The following is a 27,394-nucleotide window of genomic DNA, read 5'->3' on the forward strand; positions in this document are numbered from 1 at the left end:
CAAATATCAAGGGAGTGATCACTCTGTGAAGGATGTGATTGTGCAGACCCAGAGTTAGTTAAAAAAATCCTTATCTTTCTAGTCTAGAAATCATTTATGTGTCTCTGCTGATTTGTTACTCAAAGTTTAGAAGAGAAATAGATACAGCTGAGAAAAATGAGAGGAAGACGATTCTCATCATCATAACTTATTTAACTTCTGTAACACCACCAGCAAAACACTATAAATCCAATTACTACATCTGTGAATTTTATTCTTTGTAATTCTTTGCAGTGATCATATGGAAGAAAATATACTGATGTAAGCCAAGCCTCCCATCATCACACCAGTGTTGTCTCTCGTCTAAATTTGATCTTGAAGAGATTTTTCAGGCTACTGCTTTCAAAAAGAGTAATATCATAGAATCATAGAATAGTTTAGGTTGGAAGGGACCTTCAAAGCTCAGCCAGTCCAACTCCCCTGCCATGAGCAGGGACATCTGCAAACAGATCACGTTGCTTAGAGCCCCATCCAGCCTGGCCTTGAATGTCTCCAGGGATGGGGCATCTACCATTTCTCTGGGCAACCTGGGCCAGTGTTTCACCACCCTCATTGTAAAACATTTCTTCCTCATGTCTGGCCTGAATCTCCTGTCTTTTAGTTTAAAACCATTACCCCTTATCCTGTCATAACACGGCCTGCTAAAAAGTCTGTCCCATCTTTCTTTAGGCTCCTTTTAAGCACTGAAAAATGTGTCCCTGAAGCCTTCTCCAGGCTGGACAGAAGTGCCTTTGGAGAGGTGAAGACATTTGGCATCAGGAACCCTAAGGCTTCTGTTGCTGGGTGGTGTGCATGGTCCCTGCTGCGCTGTGCAGGGCACACTGCCTCACTGGCATCACTATTTCAGCCTCAATTCTGGGTAAATACAAGAAACACCATTTCTGTTACCAAATCATTAGGATCATCTGTCTCCCCTCAGAACACAGGCACTCGGTAGCTTAATTTCCAAATGTTCACTTCTTTGCTATCATAATACTTCAAAATTATCTATTTCCAAATTATTTTGATTTTTTTCTTTTTCTACCGTACAAATTCTCTCTTGAAAGCTGTTTAAATCCAACCACCTTTAACTATTTCTAATGATTACAAGGTCTATTTTAACAAGTGGAAGAACCTCGGGGGATTTTGCACCATGAAGAGACCGTGCAAGCCCATTTACCCCGCTGATTAAGAACATAGCGTACCGAGACGTGAACTACAGCACACTCCACTCACGTCTGCAGGCCGACAAAGTCCCTCTTTACTGAAAAATCAGCTTTAATGACTGTACTTCGCTGCCGCCCCCCCCTCCCCGCCGCGGCCTTCACATGGTACATCCCCCCCGTCGCCTTCCCCACCCCCGCGCGGTACCGATGGTAGGGCCCAGTGCTCCGCGGCGGCGAGCCAGGTCAGGCGCGGGTGTCGGGCCGGTCCCCGCCGGCTCCGACCGCCTCACACCGGCCGCGGGGCCCGGGGCTGGGGTTGTGAGGCGGCGGGTGCCTCAGCGGCGACCTGGCCGAGCTCCGGGTGGGGGGAGGGGAAGCTTCGGCGCGGCCCTGAGCCGGGGAGCCGGCGTTAGAGGGCTGGCTGACGTTACGTTCGGCCTCCCGCGCTTTGACGGCAGATGAGGCCGTGTCGTAACAATGACGGCGGCCTGGAGATAAACGGGGCGAGGCGACAGGAGGAGAAGCTGCGTGGCGATTAAGTGACGCGTGATTGGGAAGGGAAGGTGCGGGTCCTCGGTGTAGGCCGCGAGTGACATTCCTGCCGGGTGACCTCGGCGATAAGGGCAGAAAGCGGCTGCGGTAGCGGGATGGGGAGAGCCCTGCCGGGCTGCCCGCCCTCGGCGCCTCCCGCCCCTCCACCCCGCAGCCGGGTCCCAAGGGAGATGAGGGGGTGTGGGTCGGGAGTGGTCCAGGTGGCCGGGTTCAGGCGACCAGGCCGTGGTTGTGTGCTGTCTTTCCGTTTTCTCTGTGCTAAAAACGCCGCTTGATGACCTTTGGCTTAAATAGTGCTATGTTTCCTTAAGCTTTTTTAAAAATGTCTTTCCTTTCCTAGGAAGAATCACAGAATGTTAGGGATTGGAAGGGACCTCAAAAGATCATCTAGTCCAATCCCCCTGCCGGAGCAGGAACACCTAGATGAGGTTACACAGGAAGGTGTCCAGGTGGGTTTTGAATGTCTCCAGAGAAGGAGACTCCACAACCTCCCTGGGCAGCCTGTTCCAGTGCTCTGTCACCCTCACTGAGAAGAAGTTTCCTCTCATATTTAAGTGGAACCTCTTGTGTTCCAGTTTGTACCCATTGCCCCTTGTCCTATCACTGGTTGTCACTGAGAAGAGCCTGGCTCCATCCTCGTGACACTCACCCTTTACATGTTTATAAACATTAATGAGGTCACCCCTCAGTCTCCTCTTGTCCAAGCTAAAGAGCCCCAGCTCCCTCGGCCTTTCCTCATAGGGGAGATGCTCCACTCCCTTGATCATCTTTGTTGCCCTGCACTGGACTCTCTCCAGCAGTTCCCTGTCCTTCTGGAACTGAGGGGCCCAGAACTGGACACAGTATTCCAGGTGTGGTCTCACCAGGGCAGAGTAGAGGGGAAGGAGAACCTCTCTTGACCTAGAAGGAAAAGCTTTTTTTCTTTTTTCTATTTTTCCCCCCCTAGAAGGTCAGTCAAGCAGGAGAACAGGCATCCCAGAGAGGCTGGGCAGGCACCTTCCGTGATGGAGTTTTTCAAGACCTGACTGGACAAAGCAGCCTGCTCCTATAGCAGACCCTGCTTTGAGCTCTTGAGGTCTTTTCCAATCTAGAGTATCCTAGGATCCTCCATAGCTTTTTCTAGAAAGCTTTATGTTGGTCTAGCATGTTTTTGTAATCTTTGACCTCATTTCCACTACTGATGCAAAGCAGGGATTCACTTTTTGTCTGTATGTGCAGAAGTGCAAATGCTTACTATGCATTAATCTACAAAACTGCTACTTATTACCGCTCCAGATTTCTTCACAAGCTATTTACATCCTGTCTATACCGATCTCTTCTAGATAGATACCTACTTTTCCTGGTTAATTCAAAGTTCAGTCTAGGCCAGGGGTGTCAAACTCATTTTTACCTGGGACCACATCAGTCCTAAAATTACATTTGGTCCTTTGAAGGCAACTGCAAGGCTGATGTGGCCCCCAGTGAAAATGAGTTTGACACCCCTGATCTAGGCATTCAGTAGTTTCCTTTAGTTCTCTACAGCCTACAGTTTGCTATAATAAAAATGGCAGTGACCAGCATACAGTAGTAGTCATACTGTTGCTCTCTTTAGTGAAAGATTTTGTGAAAAATACAACATGAGCAAGAGGTTGGTTTGCTAATTTTTTAAAAAGTGAGATTTGAGTCTCAAAACACTCATTCAGAAATTTTGAATTTCTGAATGAAATGAGGGATGAATCAGCCAGTTGATCCTAGGATCCATCTCCTATGGAAGGTATACATAGGACTCTTATTAAATAATGAAACTTATAACACCCTTTACTCTGTAGATGTAGGTCACTGCAAGTGTGACAACAAGCTGGATCACAGGTAGCTTCCAGGGAGACATTAGTTCACTTCCTTATTGTGTTATGACATCTGGTGATAAGAGGGTGCTGCTGGCAGTGACAACCAACATCTAAGATGGCTGGGTATTTTTCTTAATCTCTCAACTGATTTACAATCTCCACAGCAATATAAGTATGTAAAAAGTTGCAGTGGGGTCCTACATATTAGGACAGCATTTCAGCATGAGCTCTAAGAGACCTCTGAACTCTTGGAATAGGTCATGTACCCAGAAAATGTGATACTGTCATCTATGGACTCTGAAGTCATAACTCTTAATCATCTTATCTGTTTCTATAGAATACGATGACATTAAAATCTGTTCATCTTATTTTGCATGTTATAGTTTACTTAGGGCTATACCACGGCTCCTGAATACCCCAGTCAAATGTGGTTTAGCAAATAAAGTTTTCCTTCATTTTATAGTATTCTGCATTTCTGCATGGATGATCCTCACTGACAACAGGAAAAAAATTACTATGCTGTCAAACATTTTCAGACAATGTAAAGGTTCTTCTAAGTGAACATAAAGATCATTTCCATGTCAGATCTCGGAAGAGCACAGTTTACTATATGAGAATTTTTAAAAGCTCTGTAATAGATAAAATGACTGTTTGTTAAGTGACTATTACTCACAAGGCAATTTTGTTTAACAGCAAGATTACACATTGAAGTAAAAGTCATGGTTAGTTATTTTTCCAGTTTGTACTTTGGAAGTATCATCTGACATCCCAACCAATTTTAACAATAGTTTGCTGGCAGTTTCCAGCTGAGCTGAAGCATTAATGAAGAAAGTCCTGATCCTTCAGAGATTCACTTCCTCTGACTGACCCCACAAAATCCAATAGAACTGCTGACAGGACTCAGAACTGGTGGTTGTGTCACTCCCTGCGGAGGAGAGGCTTTAGTTTGCAGTCCCCACAAAACAGTCACTTTTTCAGGACACAAAAAGGTCAGCACACAAAAAGTCTATGACTTACCTACACATACAGCACTCTCAGGGCTATTTGGAAAAATCACCTCCTCTGTGGTGGAACTTGCTGGGCAGCACTTCTCAAGTCACAAAGTTTATGAAGATAAAATCATTAGCCTTGGGGTTATGACACAAGCAGCTTCATTAGGCAATCAGATTTTGCCTCGGAGATTTGAAATAATACTAAAAAACAAGTTAGTTACCGATAAACAACTTCTGTCAGTAACATAAGCTTGCATACAGAAAATTATGTCTACTGTTAGTTTATGATGTAGTAACATAGTAAGTCTAGCTTTTAGAAGATGAAAAACATCAACTTAAAAGCAAAGGTACACTTTCTTGAGATAGTGTATTTTAGCCCTGGAAAATATGTAACTTTACCTGGCAAGTAGATAGAGGCTCTGTCACTTAAGTTCTCTAAACAAACAATCTGCTTTCTTAAAAGATGGCAAAGAAGATTGTAAGGGTCTTGTATAGCTGTACCTTCAGCAGGCCTCTTGGTCTGTTAATGTGGGAGGTTAGACTGTGTTATAACAACAGTCCTTTTCTCATAAAAATTAACTTCATGCTCACATAGGTGCTTTTCAAAACACACTGTATTTTGGGAGAGGGAAAGCAACCGTATAGATAGAATCATCAAACGCACAAATTGTGGGGTTTTTTCCATTGTCAATTTGAGCACTTTCAACATGTTACCAGCAGCAGCAATTAGTGCAAGTGTTTCACAGACCAGCGATTCTCCCTATCACACCCTACGCTGCCAAAAGGTTGTTACGAAAACACCACCTAGGAGGTTAAAGATAACACTTGGTATATTTTCCTGTTTGACTGCTGTGTCTCCTTTGGCCATTGTAGAGCGGGTGGCACCACATGTGCCATTGGCGATACCTGGCAGTTGGTGTGAGCAAAGGTGGGGTACGGGGTTACCCACAGCTACCCCATGGTGGCTGTGTGGAGCCCAGCACAGCCACACACCTATTCCAGGAGGACTCTCTGCCTGCTGGGGGTGGCTGGCAAGGACAGAAGTGACCTGGAGACAGAAATAAGGTGTCAGTGCAAAGGGCAGCGGTAGCAAAGTAGGTACTGGAAGAGGCAAGCGAAGGACTGAATATGTTATGGTATACTTGCTTCCTACCCCAAAATACCTGTGTGCTTATTCAGAACCCAATTAACAGACTCAGCTAGTGAAAAACACATACATAAAGGTTTTGATGATTTTTTCGCTTAATTACAAGAAAAATGATTTAACAATGCAGTTAGGCTATGAACTGCTGATGAAGGAGCACCAGGACGGTCTGTGACACGTGAAGGAACAAGTCATGCTCCAAACAATGCTTGAGAAGTTAAGCAAATACATTCGGAAGAGTCAAGAAAGATATTTAAGCTGCTTTTAAAAAAAAACATTTAGTAGAATTACTGTCAAATTAAATTGCATGAAACATTCTTCTAATATAGCATGAGTGAGCTGTAATGTAATTAACAGTGTTAGCTGCAGGAAACGACTGACAGTTTCATTCTTGTATGACTGAGCATTTATACGGAGAGAGCACTGCCCCCACATCAGGTCTGTCGCATCCACGTTATTGTTCCTGTGAGGCATCCATCAGAACATTAAGCTTTCATAAGTTTTCCCCCATACACACTTTCACATGAATTAATAAAAAACTCTGTTGAGAATAATCATGCCAGCTCAGTCTAAATATCAATGTCTCTTGAGAACATTATGAGGTATATCTTCTGCCTTAAATGTGTTTTCTTATAGTTGTTCTCTCTCCATAGGGCTGAATTCCATGATGTTGAGAGGAGTCACTCTTGGTGCAAAAAACAGATTTACTATTCTCTTGGCAAGATCTCAATACTGTAACCCAGGATTGATTTTTTCATCAGTATGGACTGAAGTAGCAAACAGAAGCTTCCTAATACATTCCACTTACACATCTGATACAAAATCAAGAGAAGAAAATAAGAAAACCATTGAGAATCTCTACAGCTTGTCAGTTGACATTAAGAAAATACGCCGGCTAAAGGAATGGGTCCTTCTCCGGGATGTGGCCTATGTTAAAGAAGTTGCTGATATCTTACAAGAAATGGGAGCGGATGAGCCAGCTGTAGCCAGTATTTTAGAACGCTGCCCAGAGGCAATTCTCCATACCCCTGCAGAGGTAAACTCTCAAAGAACTCTATGGCAATTAGTATGCCAGAATGAAAAACAGTTGATTAAATTAATAGAGCAATTTCCAGAGTCTTTTTTTACTACTGAATATCATGAGAACCAGAAGGCAAATATACTGTTTTTTCAAGAGTTGGGACTTAAGAATAATATAATCACCAGGTTCTTAACAAGTGCACCCACCATTTTCTACAATCCTGTTGAGAAAAACAAAAATGTCATAGAGGAATTACAAAGAAATTATTTAAGTTTAGGAGGTTCTGATGCAAATATGAAGATCTGGATACTGAAGTTATTGAGCCAGAATCCATTTATTTTATTAAATAGCTCCACTGCAATCCACGAGAACTTGGAATTTCTCCGGACGAATGATTTCTCTGACCATGAAGTTCTACAGCTGCTGTCCAAACTTAAAGGTTTTATTTTTCAGCTTACTCCTACTACTATGCAGGAGAGTATGCTTTTTTCCAAAAAAGTCTTTAAGTGCAGTGATCAAGAATTAAAACAGCTAGTGCTGAAATGCCCAGCCCTTCTCTACTATCCTGTTCCAGTTTTGGAAGAAAGACTTGAAGGACTACTGAAGGAAGGAATTTCTATAGCACAGATTAGAGAGACACCAATGGTGCTGGAGTTGACAACGCAAATTGTTCAGTACCGCATTAAAAAACTCTCCGCTTTGGGATATGATATAAAAAGTGGAACTCTAGAAAGCTTGAATGGTACTAAGAAAGATTTTGAAGTCAGTTACGGTAAGATACAATCAAAGAAGGAGAGACCAATTTTTAATCCTGTTGCTCCTTTAAACATAGAAGATTAATTTGAATGCTTTACCTTATGTTACACAAAATAAAATTTTCAAAGAGAAAAGAGATGCTGGTTCTTGGAGAAGAACTGAAACAAAATTAATCTTAACCAGAACGTAGTCCTATGCTGTACTTTGTCCTGGAGTGGGTCTTCAGCATGACTTCATCATACGGTTGTGGCTTTCTAATGCTTTCAAATAATATGAAAGAACCTGGTTATGATAAGGGTGGCCTTTCTTTTCTCAGGGAGTACCTTGCATGGGCTAATCATCTTTATCTGAGAAAGATAAAAGAAGGGGAGTTGTTTTTCAGCAGCGTCCATCACCCCACAGAGCTCCATTCCTTATTGCTGCAGTAAATAGCTCCAGCTCCCAAATTGCCACAGACTTGACTTCTGGGATGGAAGGGCCCAGCCAGATCACGGTCTGAGGACAGGCAGGATACAGTATTTTTTATTTAGTGACTGCTACAGTGAGATCCTAATATGTTTGTGTGCAAACCATAATGCAAAAAACAAGACAACCTCCTTTAAGTTTCTGAGACTTCAGAACATAGCGGCAGGAGGAAATACATCTATTGCTATTGTCTGGTTCTTAATTTCTTACTTTCTAGCAAGATCCAGGGAGAAAAAACATTACGGAGAGACTCAAGGGGGTCTCAAATGATTGTAGGAGAAAAGAAAAAGTTATGCTTTTATATTAGATATAAAAAACACTGATCTGCAAACCACTGGTGATTAAAAATGACTACCAGATTTGCAAACAGCTGTCACAGTTTCTAAATATATGAGTGACACCACTTCTCACATATTACTGTCTGGTAACTTGGCAAGTGCTGGCTTTCAAAATAGTAACTGACAGTGTTTAAGTTCTCAGGGGATTTTCTTTATTTTTGTTTATGGGCTGTGAATGATAATATAAAGTAGTAACATCATTGATGATCATCTCAATAGAATTAGGCTCATCCGTGATTTTATTTCTCAGAAAGACTTTCCTAAGCAACTATTCCATACACATTCCCTCTTGACAGCGGAGAAAAACAGTTACACACACCCCTCACTCCAGGCCATTCCTCTAGGTCATTTTTAACAGACATTTTGGCAGCAAGTCCATGGTTTCTCTTAAAGAGAAGCTTTAAATTGCTGAGGGAAGCTGGTATTGAATTACTTGTTCAGAGGGTGGGCTGCAAGGTGATGATTTTATATAGCCTGCCACATTATCCACTGCGAGCTTGGAAAGGGCTAGAAACATCTGGTTAGAGCAGTGCCAAGATCTCAACAGCTGAAGGTCTCAAGCTCAGGGCCACGCAGGCGAGTACAGACATGACCACAGCTTCTGGGGGTTAACACCGCTCTCTGAGGAGCACGTGTGACAGTGGTAAGAATTGGAGTACGTTGCCAGCATGATAAAAGGCTGTCTCACTAAGCCATTTCTTTGCTGACTTTTCGAAACACATTATTGTTTTCTAAGAGGAATCTGGGAAGACAGCCATATTAAAAATTCACCGGAACTTACTTGCCTTTGTCACTTTCTGACTGTCCTTCAGTGCTCCACTATTAAGCAGACCATAGCATTATTTGAATTCAAAAGCATCCTTCCCCTCAGGCACAAGGGGGCATGTCAGCTCTCTGAAGCTACTGATGATGCAGTCTCTAATGCTGAACCACAAACTGACCAGTGGTTTACGATGAAAAGGAAACCAAGACATAAAACAATATTTTAACTGAAAAATTAGTTTCAGCGTTTCTACAGGTATCTGTTTTTAAAGTTCCTGAAACAGGAAAGTGACATTTTTAATTGAGTCACAGCCCGAGTTATCACAAACTCATTTTCCATTGTGAACGTTTCTGTTTCTGCTCCTCCTCTTTCAAAACAAAAGTATAAGGAGAAAGAGTCCCTTTCTCTACAGCAGATCAAAATTCATTCAATCCTTCACTCATAACTCTATGCCTGGGACCTGCTTCTCTCCTCTGCACAGGATTCATTTATAATAAAACCTCAGGGAATCTCCCAGTTACCAAAACATTGCATTGCTGACCTCTGCATCCTTGTCTCTTATTGTTACAGTGAACCTGAACCAGTTTATACCATTTAAGTCTGGCACATAAAAGCCTGTAGACCAGCCTTTTGTCACCCAGTGAGCAGTCAGGCATACAAACAGTTTTCATAAACATTTCCTCTTTTGAAATGGGGGCTGGGAAAAGGAGAGTAAAATAAAACCACCACAAAACCAACCTCGAAACACAAGAACCACCCCAGTCCCCGTGAAAATGTCAGTTCCGTATTCTGTTTAGCTCACTATGATCTTAAAAGTGATTATCCCCAAGCCTCAGTTCTCAGGAAAAAAAGTATAATGGATTTTGTGTCTATGAACAGCCAACACCACAGTGAACACAGTTTTTGTTAAGAGCTGGTTGGTGCTATTTACGTGCAGATTAAAGACACTCCGGGGCATGATACAGTGGGAAGATGTATAGCTCAGTATGCCTTTTTTCCACAAATTAACTAAGGAAGCTTCCAAATGTCTGAAATAGCAAAAATTTAATGTTTCACAAGTGTCAGGACAGAATCAGAACAAGTTTTTAAGACGAAGCAAGTTCTGTAAGTGAATGGAAAATACGCAGGATCTAGGACAAAGCTCTTCCAAAACTAAAACCATATGCGACATTAAAGCATTTCACTTAGAAGATTCAGAAGTAATAACTACAAGATATGTTAAGAACAAAGCATAATGAAGTGGTGGCAGCTCTTTATGGATCTGACATTGCTTATCTCAGACAACACTTGTTTTGCAGCAAGTTTCATAGTATAAAAATTAGAGAATGTCATAAAAAAGAGGTATGACCAGTTCAACATTTATCTTTTCAGAAAACGATGAGGAAGTGTGTGGTTGAGTGTCATAAATATCACTATGCTCCAAACAGGTGACTTAAAAGAGTTCAGTGGTGGCACTCTGGGGATACATCTACATTGGAAACTGCGAGGGACCAGACGACACTAAATTATTTGCTGCAGCTAGATTGCCTCCGATACCCAAACTAGCTAATTTCTAGAGCTAACTGGTATCCTTAAATTACACAATATTCTAGGCGATTAGCTTTTGACTATAAAACAAAGTTAAAGTCTTCCCTTTGTTGTACAAACTTACCTCATTACACCTTTGCAGCAGAACCGAGCTAAGAAGCTGATACAACTCACAAGAGCAGATTTGCTGGGTTTTTGCTCTCCCCACTGCCCCAAATCCTGACAAACACCATGCTACCAACATATACAACAATTACTGATATCAAATAAAGTTGTTCCAGACTGCAGTTGAAGTACCCAAGGCTCAGAGAGAGACTAGCTGACTACAGTACTATAACTTACACATAGTATACCTTCAACATCCATGAATATAGGACAAAGTTTTAGACGAGTGATATGTTTTGATTTTAAAAGTCTCCCTATATATCCTTCTTGTACGACCATAGCCACTGAAAAAGTAAGCTCACGTGCTTGGAAGTTCTCTGCAAGAACACAAGTTTTTAGAAAATACTGCATACACAACATTCACAGACTTCTACGGGCTTCCAAAGAAGTTACTTATTTGCAAAGTCAGTACACACGAGAAAAAAAAAAAAGAAGATCGCCAACAGCTTCTATTTTAAGGCAACCTCAAGCTATGTATTACAAGTGCATTTTGTGTCACGCGCTGCTGAGGACCTACAGATGTTCCCATGTGAGGTGTGTCAACGTTTGGAATCTGTCAGTATACAATTTACTTGGATGATTCTCTCTTTTTTTTTTTTTTTTTAAGGCCTCATCTACCTTTTTTTTGGTTTGTTTTAAATAACAGTATTGCATTTTACTCAAAAATCAAAATACAAAGTATGACAGGAAGATGTAGTGAAAAATTCCTTGCATTTGTTTAAACAGAGCAAGAAGCTCACCTGGTGCATCATGGAGTTGAGACAATAGCTTTGCTAGTTCTGCAGCGGTTTCCAACCACACAAAAGAATTTATTTCAAGTCAGACAGTTATGCTGGATGACCACATCAGCTCAGTTTCCTTTAAGCTCTCATTTTTTTTCTAGTATCTATAAGAAGATTATTAGAAGCAAGTTTTCACTTGCAGGAGATAGATGCATATCATTAAATACACCTGAGATGGAGCAATCTTGTTTTCAGTAAAAACTGACAAAGTTTCAGATACTAGGATTTGTACAGAGCATCTAAAGCTCATTCTGTAAACTGCACTGAAACAACAGGACAGTTCTTTACACAGCTTCACCTAGTGAAAAGGTATTTTTTTCTAATAAGGCATTAAGTTAGTTTACTCTTTATGATCCCTTCTACCGTGTTGTCAAACTTTTTCAGGTCTATCTCCCACTCTCATTTCCAATTTCCACACACCTCCAGTTCTATTTGCTCCAGTCCACACTGGCTGAATGCAGTCATTGATAGTTTATATGCTGCCTGCGAATACTGATTCATGACAAGCTATTCACGTACGTCCAACAACACCATTACACAGCTGAAGGACCCTTGTAGCAGGAGGATTCAGAAACCACTGAGAACAGTGAATGGCACCTCGTCATATTGATGGTACAGCAGAGATTACCAAGTTTCTATGTTCACATTTTAGTCCCAAACTGCAAAAGACTTACAGTAAATGAATATTAAAATATGTATTATCCCTTCAGATACATTTACTCACTTCTATAGTTATCAAGTGTAACATTTCACCAGATACAAAACTTCAATCTAGGCTCTAATAAATCTTCATACTCTGTGCTTGCCAAGCTTCTTCCGTCCTTTTCAGATGAAATCGAGTTACTTGCACAGCTGTTTAGAAGATAAAGTGTCTAAGACACATGGCTTCTCATGGTCCAAATCTTAGCAGATTTTAATGCCACTGGTGTAATCTTCTGGAGAATCAAGTATGTCTCAGTTTTGGTTTTAGTCAGACTTATCCTTTTTCTTTCCTGTTAAAGGCACTTTACTGGCAACAGCAGATCCTACAGCTGTAACACCTCCAGCCACAGCAGAAACACTTCCTTTGACCAGCCCCACTCCCACTGAAGGCACAGATGTGACCGCTGTTTTGGTAATTTCCAAACTCTTCCCTCCAATCCAAGCAACACCCCCTATTGTGGCACCAACAGCTCCCTTTGTGACACTGAAGAGGCCACCAGTCACACGAGAAAGCATGCCAGGCTGCTGCTGCGGGTGGTCTTTCAATGCACCTAGGGGAGGAAACAACAAGCAAATCAATCACAGGGCTATGATCCAAGAGTTTTCAAGATAATAGTTATTTGTAAGTATTTCTTTTTCTAGTCTAACAGCCAAGGTACATACTTACCTTGCAGGTTACTTTTCTTGGATGCTCACACACCATAGAATCATAGAATCATTTTGGTTGGAAGAGACTCTCAAGATCATCGATTCCAACCATTAACCCAACACTGTCACTAAACCATGGCGCTGACATCATCTATACATCTTTTAAACACCTCCAGGGATGCTTCCCAGGATGCAGGGATGCTTCCCTGGGCAGCCTGTTCTTCTGCTTTACAACCCTTTTCATGAAGTAATTTTTTCCTTATATCCAATCTAAACCTCTCCTGGCGCAACTTGAGGCCATTTCCTCTCATCACTTGTTACTTGGGAGAAAAGACCAACACCCTCCATGCTACAGCCTCCTTTCTGGTAGTTGTAGAGAGCAATAATACCATCATGGTTCCAAATAAGAAACTTTGCTGCAGTGAGACATACCTCAATCCTGTTTTCTAAAACACAAGTCAATATTGAGCGTACAAATATCAGGCATACAGCTCCCAGGTGGTCTTAAGTGATAAACTTTTCTCCTCCACACATCAACACCTTCCCAGACTCTGGAAACCCTCATGGCCAAATTAACCTCATTTCTGGACCTTATCAAGGGGGAGAGGGGATGGTGACACACTCTCCCTTTCCCCTTATCCTCATATAAAGAGTTAACCTACAGAAAGCAGGACCCCAAAAGCAGCAGCTCTACCTTGCTGTTCAAATTTGAAAGGAAGGACTGGAGAAACAGAGCCAAAGGTTTATTAAAAAAAAAGAGCTGTTCTTCAAGAAGAGCTCACTTTGAGACAAAGTTGTTTCTTTCCTTAATAATTACAGTTTCAAAGATGTGTTTACAAGTTGTGTGCATGGGTTAGGAAAAAGTGGAAGAAGTTTACAAACAGCAGTCAAAAGAAGTGTGAGAAGGACAAAACTGATGCCAACTCTTCACCATATCACTTCCTTTCTTCATCATACACATAAATTTAATTTTCTTCCAAACTCACTTTTAATGTAATTTGGATGGGGAAGGAAGGTGGGGGGAGGGAGGGAGAGAAGTCTAATGGCCGAATAGCTCATTAAATATCAAAAGTGGTCCTCAAAGGCACTAACAATAGCAAGAGTTACAGACTCCCAACAAAAAAATCCCAATATGATACACAAAACCAAAATCTCGAACCACAGGATTTCTGCATATTATTGACCACATAAATATATATTTTATTTTTAAAGTTATGTTTAACCTGCACTTAGCACAGTTGCTTGCTATATGCTGTATAAGTCAATTCACATTCCATATTTACAGTACAACTACATAGCCTCAAAATAATAGCAAGTATTAGAATAACAGAAAGACTCCCAGAATTTGCCACTTAGCCTTTCAATAGTTTAGTGTTTTTCTAAATGTAGGCTTCAAAATCCTGAAGAGATACATGCACCTTGTATCTAAAGGGAATTAAGACAACTCCATGCCTTGCTACTGCATGAGCATCATCTAATCTTCAAAGAAACAGGTAACAGTATGTTAACATTGTATTTAAACTTGCAGGAAAATATCACCCAGTGCAACTATTAGCCAGCTTAGCCCTGGTGTGTTTGTCTGTGAAGTATTTTCAATGTGAACCGTGAGAAATATCTGTTTTTCACAACAGTGTTGTATGGGTAAGCATCTTTTTCAGCTCTGGTCTTGTCAACTCCTCACCAACCCCAAACATTTCTTAAAAAAAAAAGTTTCTGAGAGAACCATGGCAAAAGACAGCCAGTTAGCACAACTAGAGTAAGAGTTCCAGGGTATTTTGTTATTTTCTAGCTACCTGTAGATTTAACAGACACATTTCCCTGTCTTAGGGAAAAACACCAGAGGGAACTAAGAAAAGAACAAGTGGAACCACAGTGGGCAGTGCTAGGGAAAACACAAACATAAAAAGGAGGTGAGTGAGTCAGTAGCAGAAACAACATCCTTGGAATAGTATGATGAGAGGCAGCAGAAAAGAAAATTCAGGTCTAGAGCCACCAGAGACCCATATCAAGACCCTGTCAACGCATTTGCTCTGCACTGCAACGTGCCTTAGGAGAACCAGCAGAACAGGTCTTTGCCTCCAGTGCCATGGCTGCTGACAACTTGCACGCAGAGGAGAGTTTCCAAGAGTCACCCACCAGAACTCATCTACTGCAACGTGAAAACTGGGATGAACAACTTCCCATGCACCTCCAACAAGTCTGTGATAGTGCCAGGACTGACCCACGACTCAGAACTCATTAAAAGTGTGAAGTTCAGAGTTCCTATGTTCGTGCCTGGAATATTTCAAACAGAAGATGCCATCTAAATGAAAGAATTTCTTGCAAGTTTGGGGGGGCGAAATTAAAAAAAAAAGCCAGCACATAAAGAACTGTGCAGCTCAAGGGAGCAAAAAATACTAAAAATGCTTCCAGCTTACACTAATCTCTTATTTAAGAAATTGATATAGATAACAGAAAGGGTCATGGAAACTAGAAACATAACTACCAGCCTTTTACTTAAAGCCAAGTAAAACCCTTGCTGGTTCATTCTAGGCCAGTAGCTTTAAGCCTGGACATCTCCAACAAAAATGCATTGCCAACACAAGCACACAGATCAGGATTTCTACTTGTATACAGAAAGCCTTTACAGAAGCACACTCAGAGAGGACTGTATAGAGCCTGGTATAAAAATCCACTAAGTATTATACATTAGAGGATTCTTGTGACCAAACTTACACACTTTGTACAAAACATAGGTGGAAGTGACTTTCTGACTAACTAGATCACCATCATCAGGGTGAATTGAAATAAAGTCTTTTAGCAGATTGAATTTTAAGAGCAGATTTCAGTAAATAAGACTTGATATTAGCAAGGAAGGACCCATCATAGCCAACTTAAAAAGTAACAAGAGAGAAACAAAATTAATCTTGACATGCTTCTCACATTACTCCAGGTAGCCAACCCTTTGACAGCATCTACTCTATTTCACCAGTGTAAACACTGACTGTGACTTGGTGTATTAATAACTTCTGGTGATGGTTGACACATTCCCATTTCATTCCTGTTTACATTGTCCACTAGATCTAGTGAATGCCTGCAGCTGCAAAGAGTTTTTATTGCTGGTTGATTTCTATTCTGGGATACACATTCCTGATCTCTTTGTTTCTAACGAGAAAGAAGGTAAAACAGATAATTGCTACACCTAGGGAGAAGGTGACACAAGCTCCCTGTTCAGGGGTTGGCTCTACCATGCTACCTTGCAGCCAGCTTCCTGCTGAAAAGAGTCCCACAGAGAACAAGAGCTGGAATGAACGTAGGTTGGCAGCACTTGCAAAGCAGAAAATAAAGCATTAGAAAAGCATTACTCATAGAAGGCCTGAGCACAAAAGCTTCTTCCACATATGTATTTCTTTAAAGCCTTTGTGCACCAAGCACAAACTGGAACTATTTATATCTTTACAAAAAACTGCAGATTGGTTTTGGAATTGCGCCTTTCCTCTAAGGATGTATGGGTGTTTTTTGGCAGCCTGTTAAGAGAGACAATCTTCTTGCCAATATTGAACCAGTAGCCTTCCATCCACATTTGGCTATCTTTCTATGATAGCGTAAGCATATTGCATATGAAGACCTTGCCTGACATTTAAACCAGGGATGTTCTTCAAGAGTATTCCAACATTTTAACTAAACTCATCAGGTTTGAACAGTGCACGTGAAACAGAATCAAAAGGAAAAAGCCTCTTCCTGGACTGAGCTTCTATTAAGACAAGCTGTGTTTCATTCTATTCCTTTTAAATACACCAACTTTCTCCATCTATTTAGACTTCATATTCAAACTGGTTATTGTCATACTGAAAGAGGATATGGTGCAGGAGAAGATAAAGTCTCAATTGCTCACAAACATTAAATAAAACCTTGCAATACCTAGTGTTGATCAGGGTCTGCTGTTAGACTCTGAATCTTGACAGCCTTCTGAAGACGCCAAACACTCCAGAAGATAAAAACACCCATTTGTTTCACTGCCTTCCTCAAGAAAGAATTGGTTTTAGTTCACTGGTCAGACTAACGCTCACTTTCTATATGTGAGGTTTAACTTGTATAAAACCAAATTCAACCTTTAAGGCAAAAAAGCGAGTCATATAAATTAGACCTGAAGGTAACACACATTAGGGCATTGTTTCCAATGGGGCATTTGCTTTCAGAAATACATCTGGGATCTTGGCAACCCCATAAGAGCTTAAAAAGAAATTTTTGTCCTCACGCCATGATACTGTAACAAGTTCAAGCACAGTAGAGCTTAAGAACCACTGCGTCATGAAAATCTATTCCTTCCTTTCCTCTCATCTTGTGTTTTTTTTTCCTGTCTAATAGTTATTAAGAACAGAGTGGACTATTCCACTTCGACCACTTCTGTTACAGTTAGTGGATAATGCTGTTGTTCAAGTGAAGTAGATTGTTGAGTTATACACCATATAAAAGCTGAGAAAACAAACCAACCAAGAACAACAACAACATAAAAAACCCAACAAACAAACCAACCAACCACACAAACAAAAAAAAATCCACCACAACAAACAGGGTTTTAAAGGGCCACTACAAATTGACAAGCAATGAAAGGAGAAAAATCAGGACTCGCTGACCTCTACATCGATCACATTTGGTCTTAGAGGAAGAGAAAAGAGAACACAGACAACCTGTGTGCCAAGAATGGGTTCTGATCTAGTCCGCTTCCTGCCGCATCACGCAAACAGGACTCTTTGCTGTCCAACCATACCACAGCCTCGAAGGGAACTCTGCTCATTTGCAACTGCTTTTCCTCTGCAGGTCTAATAACCAATTTGAGATTTTTTTTGTTCAGGAGACCAAAATGCCACTTCATTAATGAAATCAAGTGTTTGTTTCTAGGAAACCATGAGATTAAGTCAACAGTTAGAACCACAGCAAGCAGTATGATGGAAAAGGGTCTCCAAAAGTAATAATAAAGTTCCACATATTTTTAAACATATCTTGTTTAAAAGTCACAAGCACTATGAACTCAGCAAGGTGTCAAAAAGTGAAGCCAGACTCTTCCATCTCACATAACAAACAAAATAAATACCTACTGGACCAACTCACATCTCTGGAAACTAACCTGCAAATTATGTCCTTTGGTATCTGCCCATCTTCTCTATAATTCATCAGTACAGTCGTTTACTGAATTATACTGGGTGGCCTTATTGTTATCAAGATAATGCAGAAGTGAACAATAACCCAGGCCCATCGCATCCCAGGGCTGGCTTGCTTACTGTCACTTAAAGTTAAGCTGTTCAGCTTGCAGATCCTTCTTTTTTCTTAAAAAAAAAGATAACTGAACTTCTGATTAATTTCTGTGAATTGACATCATATTATAAAAACTAATACATACCTTCTGGTGGTTCATCATGAAGATATGATGGGACTTCCTGTTGATTTTTGTCCGTTTGATTCATTATTGCCTAAAAAAGAAATTCACATATGCTATACATCTTTTATGGCAAAGCATAAATGCAATCCATGAATCCAAAATTCATGTAGTTTAAGTTCCACAGAAAATAAACTTCTTTTTCACTACTAGATAAGCTAGCAGCTCCTGAAAAACTGCTGCTCCTTTTATTATTGGACTGGGCTTTTGCATTCTTCAAGCAGACTCAGTACTTGAAAAAGGAGCCCTCCACCAGGTCAGCAGGCTTGGTTAGAGCTGCCACCCCACACCAAGTGGATCTTAAATCTAAAAAGCAGTCAGGAATAAAACCAGTATAAAAATAAAATAATGGCCACTGTCATACATCAGCTTATGTTTGTGTACCAAAAAAGAAAAGCCTACTGATCACAGAGGTGGTAGGTACTGGAAAAACAACAGTAGCATGCCTGTAAGCCCTGTCAGTACCTGAAAAGCAGATGTTTAAAGAAACAAGTCCTTGCAGCAGAATTTGAATAAATGCCAGAAAAACAAGATGGAAGAATTGTAATGAAAACACTATTTATCTTGTAGCAGTACTGCTTACACAGTGAGATGATAGCAGCAGAACTAAGCTGTTTTAACTCTACACAAACTTCCCAATGAAAACATTTCAGAAAGATTTCTTTACACCAAAAGCTGTTTCCTAGAGCAGTTCTAGAGCAGCAGTCCCTGACAGCAAGGGGAAGCACAGGAAAAAGCTCAGATCAGCAGCTCTGCTTACTGCATTTTCCCTTCAGAGATGAAGAAAGAAATATCTAGTTCAGGCTTCCCTCCTGTTTTCCTCCCCCACCAAGTCCTGCCTCCTCCTCCCCTGAGCTCTCTTGCTAATCCTGCTTTCCCACCTCAGCAAACACTGAGGTGAGGAAAAAGAGAAGGAAAAACAAGTTGCATTATACCACCCAGTATCCTTCTGTCTTCCTGCCAGCCACCTCCTAGTTCCCATCTCTCTGCAAACCTTCAAATAAATTAATTTCTTCAATGGGTGACTGACCACTACAAAAATAATTCCAGCCTCTCTCACCAGGCCCAGATCTCTGTGTACCTCCTCTGGGTCAGAAAGCAGTGGCTGGGACCTGAAGAAGAGGTGAGGAGGCAGAAGCAGAGCTCGAGGACGTGAAGACTCACCTGGAAAACAACAGCTAAAACCCTCAGAGTATAATTATGAAGTCAAACCCATCACAGTGAAAAACAGCACCCACATGCTAAGTGATAGATCTTCGGATGCGAAACAAGCCTAAACTGAATATTAAAGAGTTCTCAGAATCATCACTCCAGGTATCAGGTCATGACTCAGAAAACATAGGTACCTTTGTATAAAGCTGAACAAAAAAAGCAAGCAAAAAATCCTACTGCCAGGGTGGCTGATTTGATGGCAACGCTGAACAAGTACCTCTCGAAAGCCAGAAATGCAAATGTGGAAGCTAAGAAATAGGAAAGTGAGTTGTAACACATCAAGATGGACGAATAAATACAAGAGGGCTAAGAGCCAATTTGAAAAAGTATCAATTATAGAACTCCTTGTTATTCTATTTAATCACAGGTCAGTGAGTCAAGGGAAAAAAAAAATCCAATTGATCACGGAGCAACCGGGTTCTGAGAAAGGACTGGATTCAGGTACTACACAATTTCTTTGCATTCATCTAATGCAAGCTGGAAGAAATACAAGGATTTCATCCTCGCTATGTGAAATTAATAGGTTGTTGCTTTTTTCCAACTTGCAACAAAAATATCAAGCCCTATAAGAAAGAGAAGGCAGATGCTGTAAAAAACTAACTGGCCTGACATTGTTTGATCAAAATATCTGTAAAAAGATAAAGCAACTATGTTTCTACTGAACACTGGCTATTTTGTTCATTAAAATGATTACTCCACCAGGAATTTGAAAGTGTATTCACTACATTAGGGACGGCCCAAAAAAGGTAAAATAAAAGTCACAACCTAGCAAGTCTGACTTCAAACAGAGGAATAAAAAGGTGACCAAAACAGTTTTAAAGAAGTTTCAAGGGAGACACAAATTAGTTAAGCCAGAGATCAGTTTTTCTCAAGAACTACCTCTGCTAATGTATTTGTATCTAGCCAACATGTAACTCCCAAATGAAACTCAGATGAAATTGCTTGTCTGAGCTTCCACAAAGTTTCTGTCAACAATTCCTCATAAGTGGCTCAGAAAAGTTATTTAATATTAAGAAGAAAGACAAAATACCGTCAAGCATTATCAACAAGTTTAGAGGGGAGCTGGACTAAGTTACCGGTTTTGAACATGGCAGAGAGCTAGAAAGTGTCACAAGGCCCCACAAAATTTTACTCTTTTCTGCTGTTAAGAAGGTATTGGGGACAGCAGCAGTGACAGCAGATACAGCCCCGACGATGTAACAAGGATCTGTTGTGCTCAGCATCAGACAAGTTAGTTAATTAAGACACGAACTGCCTAATGGGAAAAGTCAGAGTAAGACCAGCAAACAGTGAAGGTAAAAGATGCTTTCGTAACCCTTTGTAATCCAGTTTAGGCCACTGTCAGATTCGCTTGCAGTTCCTGCAGAGCTAAAGAAACAAACCAGTGTATTGGCAGGGGAGTTCACAGGGGACTTTCTAGTTTAGTGATCACAGAATGTTAGGGATTGGAAGGGACCTCGAAAGATCATCTAGTCCAATCCCCCTGCTGGAGCAGGAACACCTAGATGAGGTTACACAGGAAGGTGTCCAAGTGGGTTTTGAATGTCTCCAGAGTAGGAGACTCCACAACCTCCCTGGGCAGCCTGTTCCAGTGCTCTGTCACCCTCACCAAGAAGAAGTTTCTTCTCAAATTTAAGTGGAACCTCTTGTGTTCCAGTTTGAACCCATTACCCCTTGTGCTACTGTTGGTTGTCACTGAGAAGAGCCTGGCTCCATCCTCGTGACACTCACCCTTTATATATTTGTAAACATTAATAAGATCACCCCTCAGTCTCCTCTTCTCCAAGCTAAAGAGACCCAGCTCCCTCAGCCTTTCCTCATAGGGGAGGTGCTCCACTTCCTTAATCATCTTTGTTGCCCTGCGCTGGACTCTCTCCAGCAGTTCACTGTCCTTCTTGAACTGAGGGGCCCAGAACTGGACACAATATTCCAGATGTGGTCTCACCAGGGCGGAGTAGAGGGGAAGGAGAAAAAAGTGGCACCTAAAATCACAGCAGTACATAAAAAAGTGATAAGATTAAGCATTCCCTCCCCTGCTACCTTCCCTAAAACCTCAAGGTTACTTAACTCCTGACCACAAGCTACGTTTTAGAAGGTAGACAGGAACATTACACAATATTTCACTCACGTGCAATGATTTAACACAATTGCAACTCCTTCTAAACCACAGAAAAACTTCACTGTCTTACAACTAAATGGACCACAGCAGTCTACCTTCTGCAGCTCACACACCAGTAACCTGCTGCTGTCAGACCCCAGAAGTCAATGGAGCACTATGTGGGCCTGAGGAGTCAAGGGAAATAAGTCACTCTTGGTAGGCCTGAACTTGTTCTACATGGAAGGGAGCCTTCGGGGGTCTGCAGATCAGAAAGCTGAGAACTACTGTGTGATGTGCGGTTCCACAGGTGCCTGGAAGCACTGTGGGGACGCTGCAGGAGATATGCCTCAGCAGCTTGTGCTACATTTTACTCGCTGTTCTCCTACTACATCCATACAAGCAAAAGCGGAATCACATCACTGTCAGAAATGGCTCACGGCTTGACTTGAAACAGAACTTGGCACACAAGAGCTCACAAAGCACAACTCAGGTCCTTTTGTTTTTCTATAGAAGCTCTCCAGTCAATCACAGCATCAAGACCAAGATCCAACAAAGGACTTAAGCAGAAAATTTTAGATATCTAGGTTGCAGCCTGCATCCTTGCATCCAATTTAACACATCAGGAGACTTAAGAGCCTCTGAAAAGTGATCCAAAATCCTGTGTGCTAAACAGGGTGTAGCGTATCTGGTGATCAAGAAATACTACATGCAGAGGCATGTCTTAAACCTGGCTCCCCTCCAGAGATTTAAGGTGAAGACTTCTGTTGACTGGAGGTCAAAGGCCTGGAATAACTGCTTGGTGGCAGATGACTTCATCAAGTCTTGGAAGAGGGCAGGAATACAATTTCTTTCTTCAAAAACTGGAGTTAGAAAAACAGAAACCACTCACTATCTTTTATGTAATACCATCAAGGTGAAAGCACTCACAGTTCAATGCCTCCTTCGTCTAAAGAGATCCAAGCTCGTACGTCCCCCGTTGCAGGAGTCCCCAGGTCACCAGACCGTAGTGTATCCTAAGGAAGGTTCCTCTTCACCCTCCCTGCTGAAAGTGTGTCCCCACAAAAGAAAAAGAAAGCAAAATTCTTGAGACCAAATAGGGATTACAACTCAGCTGACACCCAAGGCGTTGATCTGGAGATGCAGGGATAAGACTTTTATGCAGAGAATTAGATCATTCAGAAACAGTTTTGATTAAGCAACTTTGGAAACTGAAGTTGGAGGCTGCAGATTCAAAGTGTACTGAATACTTAGTCACGATTATTACCAGTATTGCAAGCACATGTAACAAGGCAAAGATTTATCAGAAGCCTGAACTTTGGAACTTTCTGGTACGTTTTTCAGAATCTTCTTCAAAGTATGCTAAAACTGGCCAAAAAAAAAAAGGGAAAAAGAAAGCAAGCAAATTTATCTTTCTTTGGCATTTTCATCCTGTGATGCCAAATTCACTGTGTCATGTGTCACAGGGCAAAAACCTCCAATATCATTTAACACCTGCATTAAATGATCACATAGAATGAGGTGGGATCTCTCCAAGTCCTGGCAGAATTCACATGGACATTCATGAAGCAGATACCTAGCATATCAGTAGCACCCTGCAGCCTCCTTCTTCATCTGTGCAGAGGAATATGTAAGCTTTGCGTTTTCTTATGTTAAGAAGTAGAAGCAAATCCAGATCTTGAAAAGAGATTTCAAACAGGGTCACATGTAAACTACTTCCCCCTCGCCCTCCGAGTGCTTATGAGGGTGCTAGTCATTCAAGAGATAACTCCTCATCTTTTTCAACAACACATTAAAATATATATCAACCTTCAAACTAAAATTAAAAAGTTTTAAAAAAAAAATGGAAGTTACTCTTTCTGTTAGTTTTAAAAACACTTTCATATTGTCAGAATATGAAATATATAGGAACCTCTGAAGTTTTACACAGTTGTAAAGAAAGAAGTGGTTAGAAGAGGGCTTTTTAATTCGAGCTATTTATAATAGTAACACTATTACAGGACTCGGACTGGAAGTGCTATGAAGCTCTGCAGGTAACAGTACAGCCACACGCACATTCATATCAAAGTTGATTAAAATAAAACTTTCTCACCAAATATACTCCTTCGTGAAGATGTCTAGTTAGTTGTTTCCACAAAAGTATTCTGCACACACCTATGAGAAAAGTAGATGGTTAATGACATCTTAAGGAACAGCGCTACTGTCACATCCCTGCCATGGGTGTATGGTGGGAACAATACATACAAAGCCCCATGGCAGAGGAGAAGCACACTGGGCATGGCCTTAAAATGCCAAAATTTTATGAGATTTATCTCACCAAAACACCGATTCCTTCTGTGTTCCTGGTCAACAGAAATAGTTTTACTGGCTCCATATGCTGTCACGAGGATTACTACGAAGTGTGGTAATGAACGTTAAGACACAACCTCTCCTTAACGAGCCTGCAGTTCTTAGTGATTTGTGTAGAATTTTAGCCTTGCACTGAGAAGTGGGCTCTAACCGTTACAGACATGTGTGCAACTTCCCGAGCTTCAGATGATGCTCTTGATGTCTTTCTGACTTCACTGACAAAAAGCCCTACTGTTTCAACACAGCAAACCTGTCCCAAGCAGCAGCCAGCAAAAACTGGCTTGTTTCAATGCCACTACTCAGATATTCGCAGGCAGCAATGCAACTGCCCAAAGATGGGGCCAATTTCAGCTGGCAGCACAACGCTGCTCCCGACGGCTGCAGCAGCAGACAGCGCTGGAACTATTCACCTGACAGAACTGCAAACAAACCCATTGCCTCGTCTGAGTCCACCATAGAAAAATTATCCTTCTTCTGCTCAGCAGTGATACAGTTCGAAAGCTGGACTACAGAGGTGACAGAAAACAAAACAGCCCTTGCCACATGCATGGCTTCCCTTCCCCTCTTTCAGCGTTACCCTTTCATTTTGGAAAGGGTAACAGTGCTCTACACTCCACGTTAAACAAGGAAATAAGTCACAAAGCCAAAAAGGTAATCTTACTTATGGCTGCTCTTCAGGGTATTCCTTAAAGCTGCACAAGTAACCCCTGACTATCAGCTTCTCCGCTTTACACCTTGGATTAGGGCTTGCAACATGTTAAGAGTAAGAGTGGCCAGAGCTGTTAGTCCTCTCAGACAGAACCTTCAGAGCACAGCCGACATGGAAACATGTTTTTAAGTTAGTTAATGCAAGGGAGACAGTTGCCTGAAGTTCTGCAAAAAGAAAGAGTCGACGCTAACAGCACTGAAGTAAAAACAAATCCAGGCACGTAGAAAACGTGTAGCTAAAAACCAAGAGCATAGCTGACATTTCAACAAGCCTTCTGTTTAAGAGCCAAGTTCAAAAATTCAGATTTATATACAAAGCAGGACCGGCTTAGAAGCAAGCATGCCCATTTCAGAGGAAGAAAACACACAGTTTTCAGAGAAAGACTACAGCAAGTTGATCAGAAGTTTCCAGATGTGAACTACAGCTTATTGTTAAACCTGTAGCAGGATGGGCTACAGCCCCTTCCCCTAAAAATGATACCAAGACTGCCATAAGAAAGAGAAACAACAGGCTCACAGCACGCAAGTTTCAGCACACAGCTAGGAAGGTAATGCAGCATATCTGTATTAAAAAACAAACACACACCACAATTGAAGGCAAAAAAAGGAGGCATATAGATCTCCTGCAAAAGAAAAAAAAATCCCCAGCCCTTAACTCTGCCCGGGGCCATTACAGCATTGTGTCTGCCTATAACAGAACCCAGCATTTCTCTATCACCCCCAACTGAAGTATAGATCAGGCTCCAAAAGAGGCTCTAGGGAGCACCTGATGTTGGCAATCAGGTTTTCTCCAAAGCAAGGATTCGCAAGATACCAGACCAAAGGCAGCAAGAACCCAAATTCCCCCCTTCTAGCTCTCCAAAACTGGTTTCTAGAAATTAAATGGTAAATTCCAGTAAGGCACAGCTTCAGAAAGACCATGGAAGATCCATTTTACCAGTCCTGTCAGCTTCCACCTCCTGCTAATTCTTAGGGAGACACTTCTCCATTTCTTCCAATGCTTTCCCAGTGCCTGAGCTCCACACCCACCCCAGGTGTTCTTTTCCAGGAAACCTAGGAAAGCCAAATCCTGACAGTGCTTAGCAGTCAGGGTGATAAAGCAGCTGCTGAACTTCCTTGCCACCCCTGCTAATGAAATAATGAACTTTCTCCCTAGCGTCCACCACCTGTTTGTTGAGTCCTGCCAGACATTTAGACCCGTTCGCTTGCCAGATGAGAAACAAGCCAGTTATCCCTGTGGTTTGCGCTTTTGCAACATGGTCCATTTTTATACTGAGGAGGCAATACCAACTCTACTGAGTGTTTAACCACAGCTTAAGAGAAAGCTTTAAATAAAAAAAAGCCTAGATAGTATTTACTGATCAGTCTTAAAATTTATGTGCATGCTAACCAGTATTTGTGCACTATATTCAGCTATCTTGTATGTACTCTTCCAATTACTTGCAGACATGCTGCCCAAAGCAACACTGGGCACACTGAAACAGGGTATGTGTGCTTGGTATTAATCTTCCTTACAGAGTGACATCCTGATTCAGAGTTCCCGTTTTCAGCCCTGTTAAATGAGCAGACGGAAGCATTTAATCGCATCCGCAGAGGCTGTCTATGAGCTTCGCACAATGACCAGAACCAGCTGCATGGCTAAAATAACTTGGATTTATTTTCAGGCCACACCGCATAAATGCCCAGGGTAGGCGAATGCAGAAAGCTAAGCTGCTCCCAAACAGTTCACAAAAAAACCCTCTTCCAGATTCTGCTCCATCAAGCTGGACTCGAGAGAAATGGATGAAATAAAGAGCACGTTACTACAGGAAACATCTGACTACAGCGAAGTTTAAAAGGAGAAAACCCGAATTAAAGCTTCTGCTGGCACTGAGGAGTTCACGGGGGAGCACAAGAGCGGCCAGGAGCAAGGCCAAAGCGAGCAGGGCTCCCCCGGCCGCCCGCCCGGGCAGGCGGCAGACGCTCCGCCACAGCCGCTCCGCCACAGCCGCGGGCAGCGCGGCGCCAGGCCCGGGGAGAGAGGGCAGCAGCGGCAGGACGGGGCAGCCGCCCCCGAGCCCGGTGCCGCACTCGAGGAAGAGCCGACTCCGGCCCGTCGAGGCCCCACACGCCCCTCGTAGGTCGGCCGGAGCCCCCACATCCCCCGCCACGTCCTCCCCTCGCAGCTACCTGCCCCTCCAGCGGAGCCCAGGAGGCGGCCCGGCAGCGACCCCCGCCCGCCTTCCCCGCCGGGCCGGCCGCGGGCACCGCCGGGCACCTCGGCGCAGGGCGGCGGCACTGACGTGGCAAGCCAAGGCCGCGGTGGAGCCGCTACGGCCGGCCCGGCCCCCTCCCTCACGGCCCCGGGTGCCGCGGCAGGAAGCACAAAGGCGGGTGGGCTGCGCCCTCCCCGGGCCGCCGGCACGGCGAGAGGCGCCGAGGGCAGGTGGCGGCAGCAGCCCCGCTTCCCCAGGCCCGCCTCTCCGCCGGCGGCTCCGCCGGGGCGCGCCGGGTCCCCTCCTGCCTCCTCCCCCAGAACTTTCTCTTCCTTCGCGGGCAGGAAAAGAGTGGAGGCAGGAAGGGCGCTCAGGCGGCTGCCTGCCCTCCGGGCTCCCCAGCTAACGGCGGAGCAGGGCACCGCGGGGCCGGGCGGCAGCGCTGGCTCAGCGCTCACTCACCGCACAGCAGGCACGGCTCAGCTGCGCTCCGCCGCAGACTTTACTCCGGCGCCTTTCCCCGCTGCCGACGTGGCGCCCGCCCCGTCGGCACC

General features: G+C 42.7%; 2 protein-coding genes across 7 annotated transcripts; one reads left to right on the plus strand and one right to left on the minus strand.

Annotated features, from left to right (window-relative positions):
* Nucleotides 1-1,382: 1,382 nt before the first annotated feature.
* MTERF2 (mitochondrial transcription termination factor 2) lies at nt 1,383-11,391 on the plus strand. 3 transcript variants are annotated; one of them, XM_082043450.1, is made up of 3 exons: nt 1,470-1,747; nt 2,077-2,185; nt 6,352-11,391. In XM_082043450.1, the coding sequence occupies exon 3, from the start codon at nt 6,363-6,365 to the stop codon at nt 7,557-7,559; it is 1,197 nt and encodes a 398-aa protein (XP_081899576.1). In that variant the 5' UTR covers nt 1,470-1,747; nt 2,077-2,185; nt 6,352-6,362; the 3' UTR covers nt 7,560-11,391. The 3 variants fall into 3 exon arrangements, with proteins under 3 accessions (XP_081899575.1, XP_081899576.1, XP_081899577.1); XM_082043449.1 differs by lacking the exons at nt 1,470-1,747; nt 2,077-2,185 and adding an exon at nt 1,383-1,426; XM_082043451.1 differs by lacking the exon at nt 2,077-2,185.
* Nucleotides 10,067-27,394, minus strand: TMEM263 (transmembrane protein 263). 4 transcript variants are annotated; one of them, XM_082043455.1, is made up of 5 exons: nt 27,303-27,394; nt 23,681-23,742; nt 22,519-22,630; nt 18,246-18,315; nt 10,067-12,768 (listed from the first exon to the last, which is right to left on the minus strand). In XM_082043455.1, exons 4-5 carry the CDS (start codon nt 18,307-18,309, stop codon nt 12,482-12,484), a joined length of 351 nt encoding a protein of 116 aa, XP_081899581.1. In that variant the 5' UTR covers nt 18,310-18,315; nt 22,519-22,630; nt 23,681-23,742; nt 27,303-27,394; the 3' UTR covers nt 10,067-12,481. The 4 variants fall into 4 exon arrangements, with proteins under 4 accessions (XP_081899581.1, XP_081899579.1, XP_081899582.1 ...); XM_082043453.1 differs by having other exon boundaries at nt 22,519-22,633; XM_082043456.1 differs by lacking the exon at nt 27,303-27,394 and adding an exon at nt 26,815-27,225.

Source organism: Streptopelia decaocto (assembly GCF_964273445.1).
Source record: "Streptopelia decaocto genome assembly, chromosome: 1".
NCBI classification, from domain to species: Eukaryota; Metazoa; Chordata; class Aves; order Columbiformes; family Columbidae; genus Streptopelia; species Streptopelia decaocto.

Excerpts from the sequence above, each read along its gene's own strand:
- MTERF2 (XM_082043449.1), top strand. The coding sequence starts at position 6,363 with ATGATGTTGAGAGGAGTCACTCTTGGTGCAAAAAACAGATTTACTATT.
- TMEM263 (XM_082043455.1), bottom strand. The coding sequence starts at position 18,309 with ATGAATCAAACGGACAAAAATCAACAGGAAGTCCCATCATATCTTCAT. Across the intron at positions 12,769-18,245 it reads TCATGATGAACCACCAGAAG|GTGCATTGAAAGACCACCCG; the intron begins GTATGTATTAGT and ends TTCCTCCCCTAG.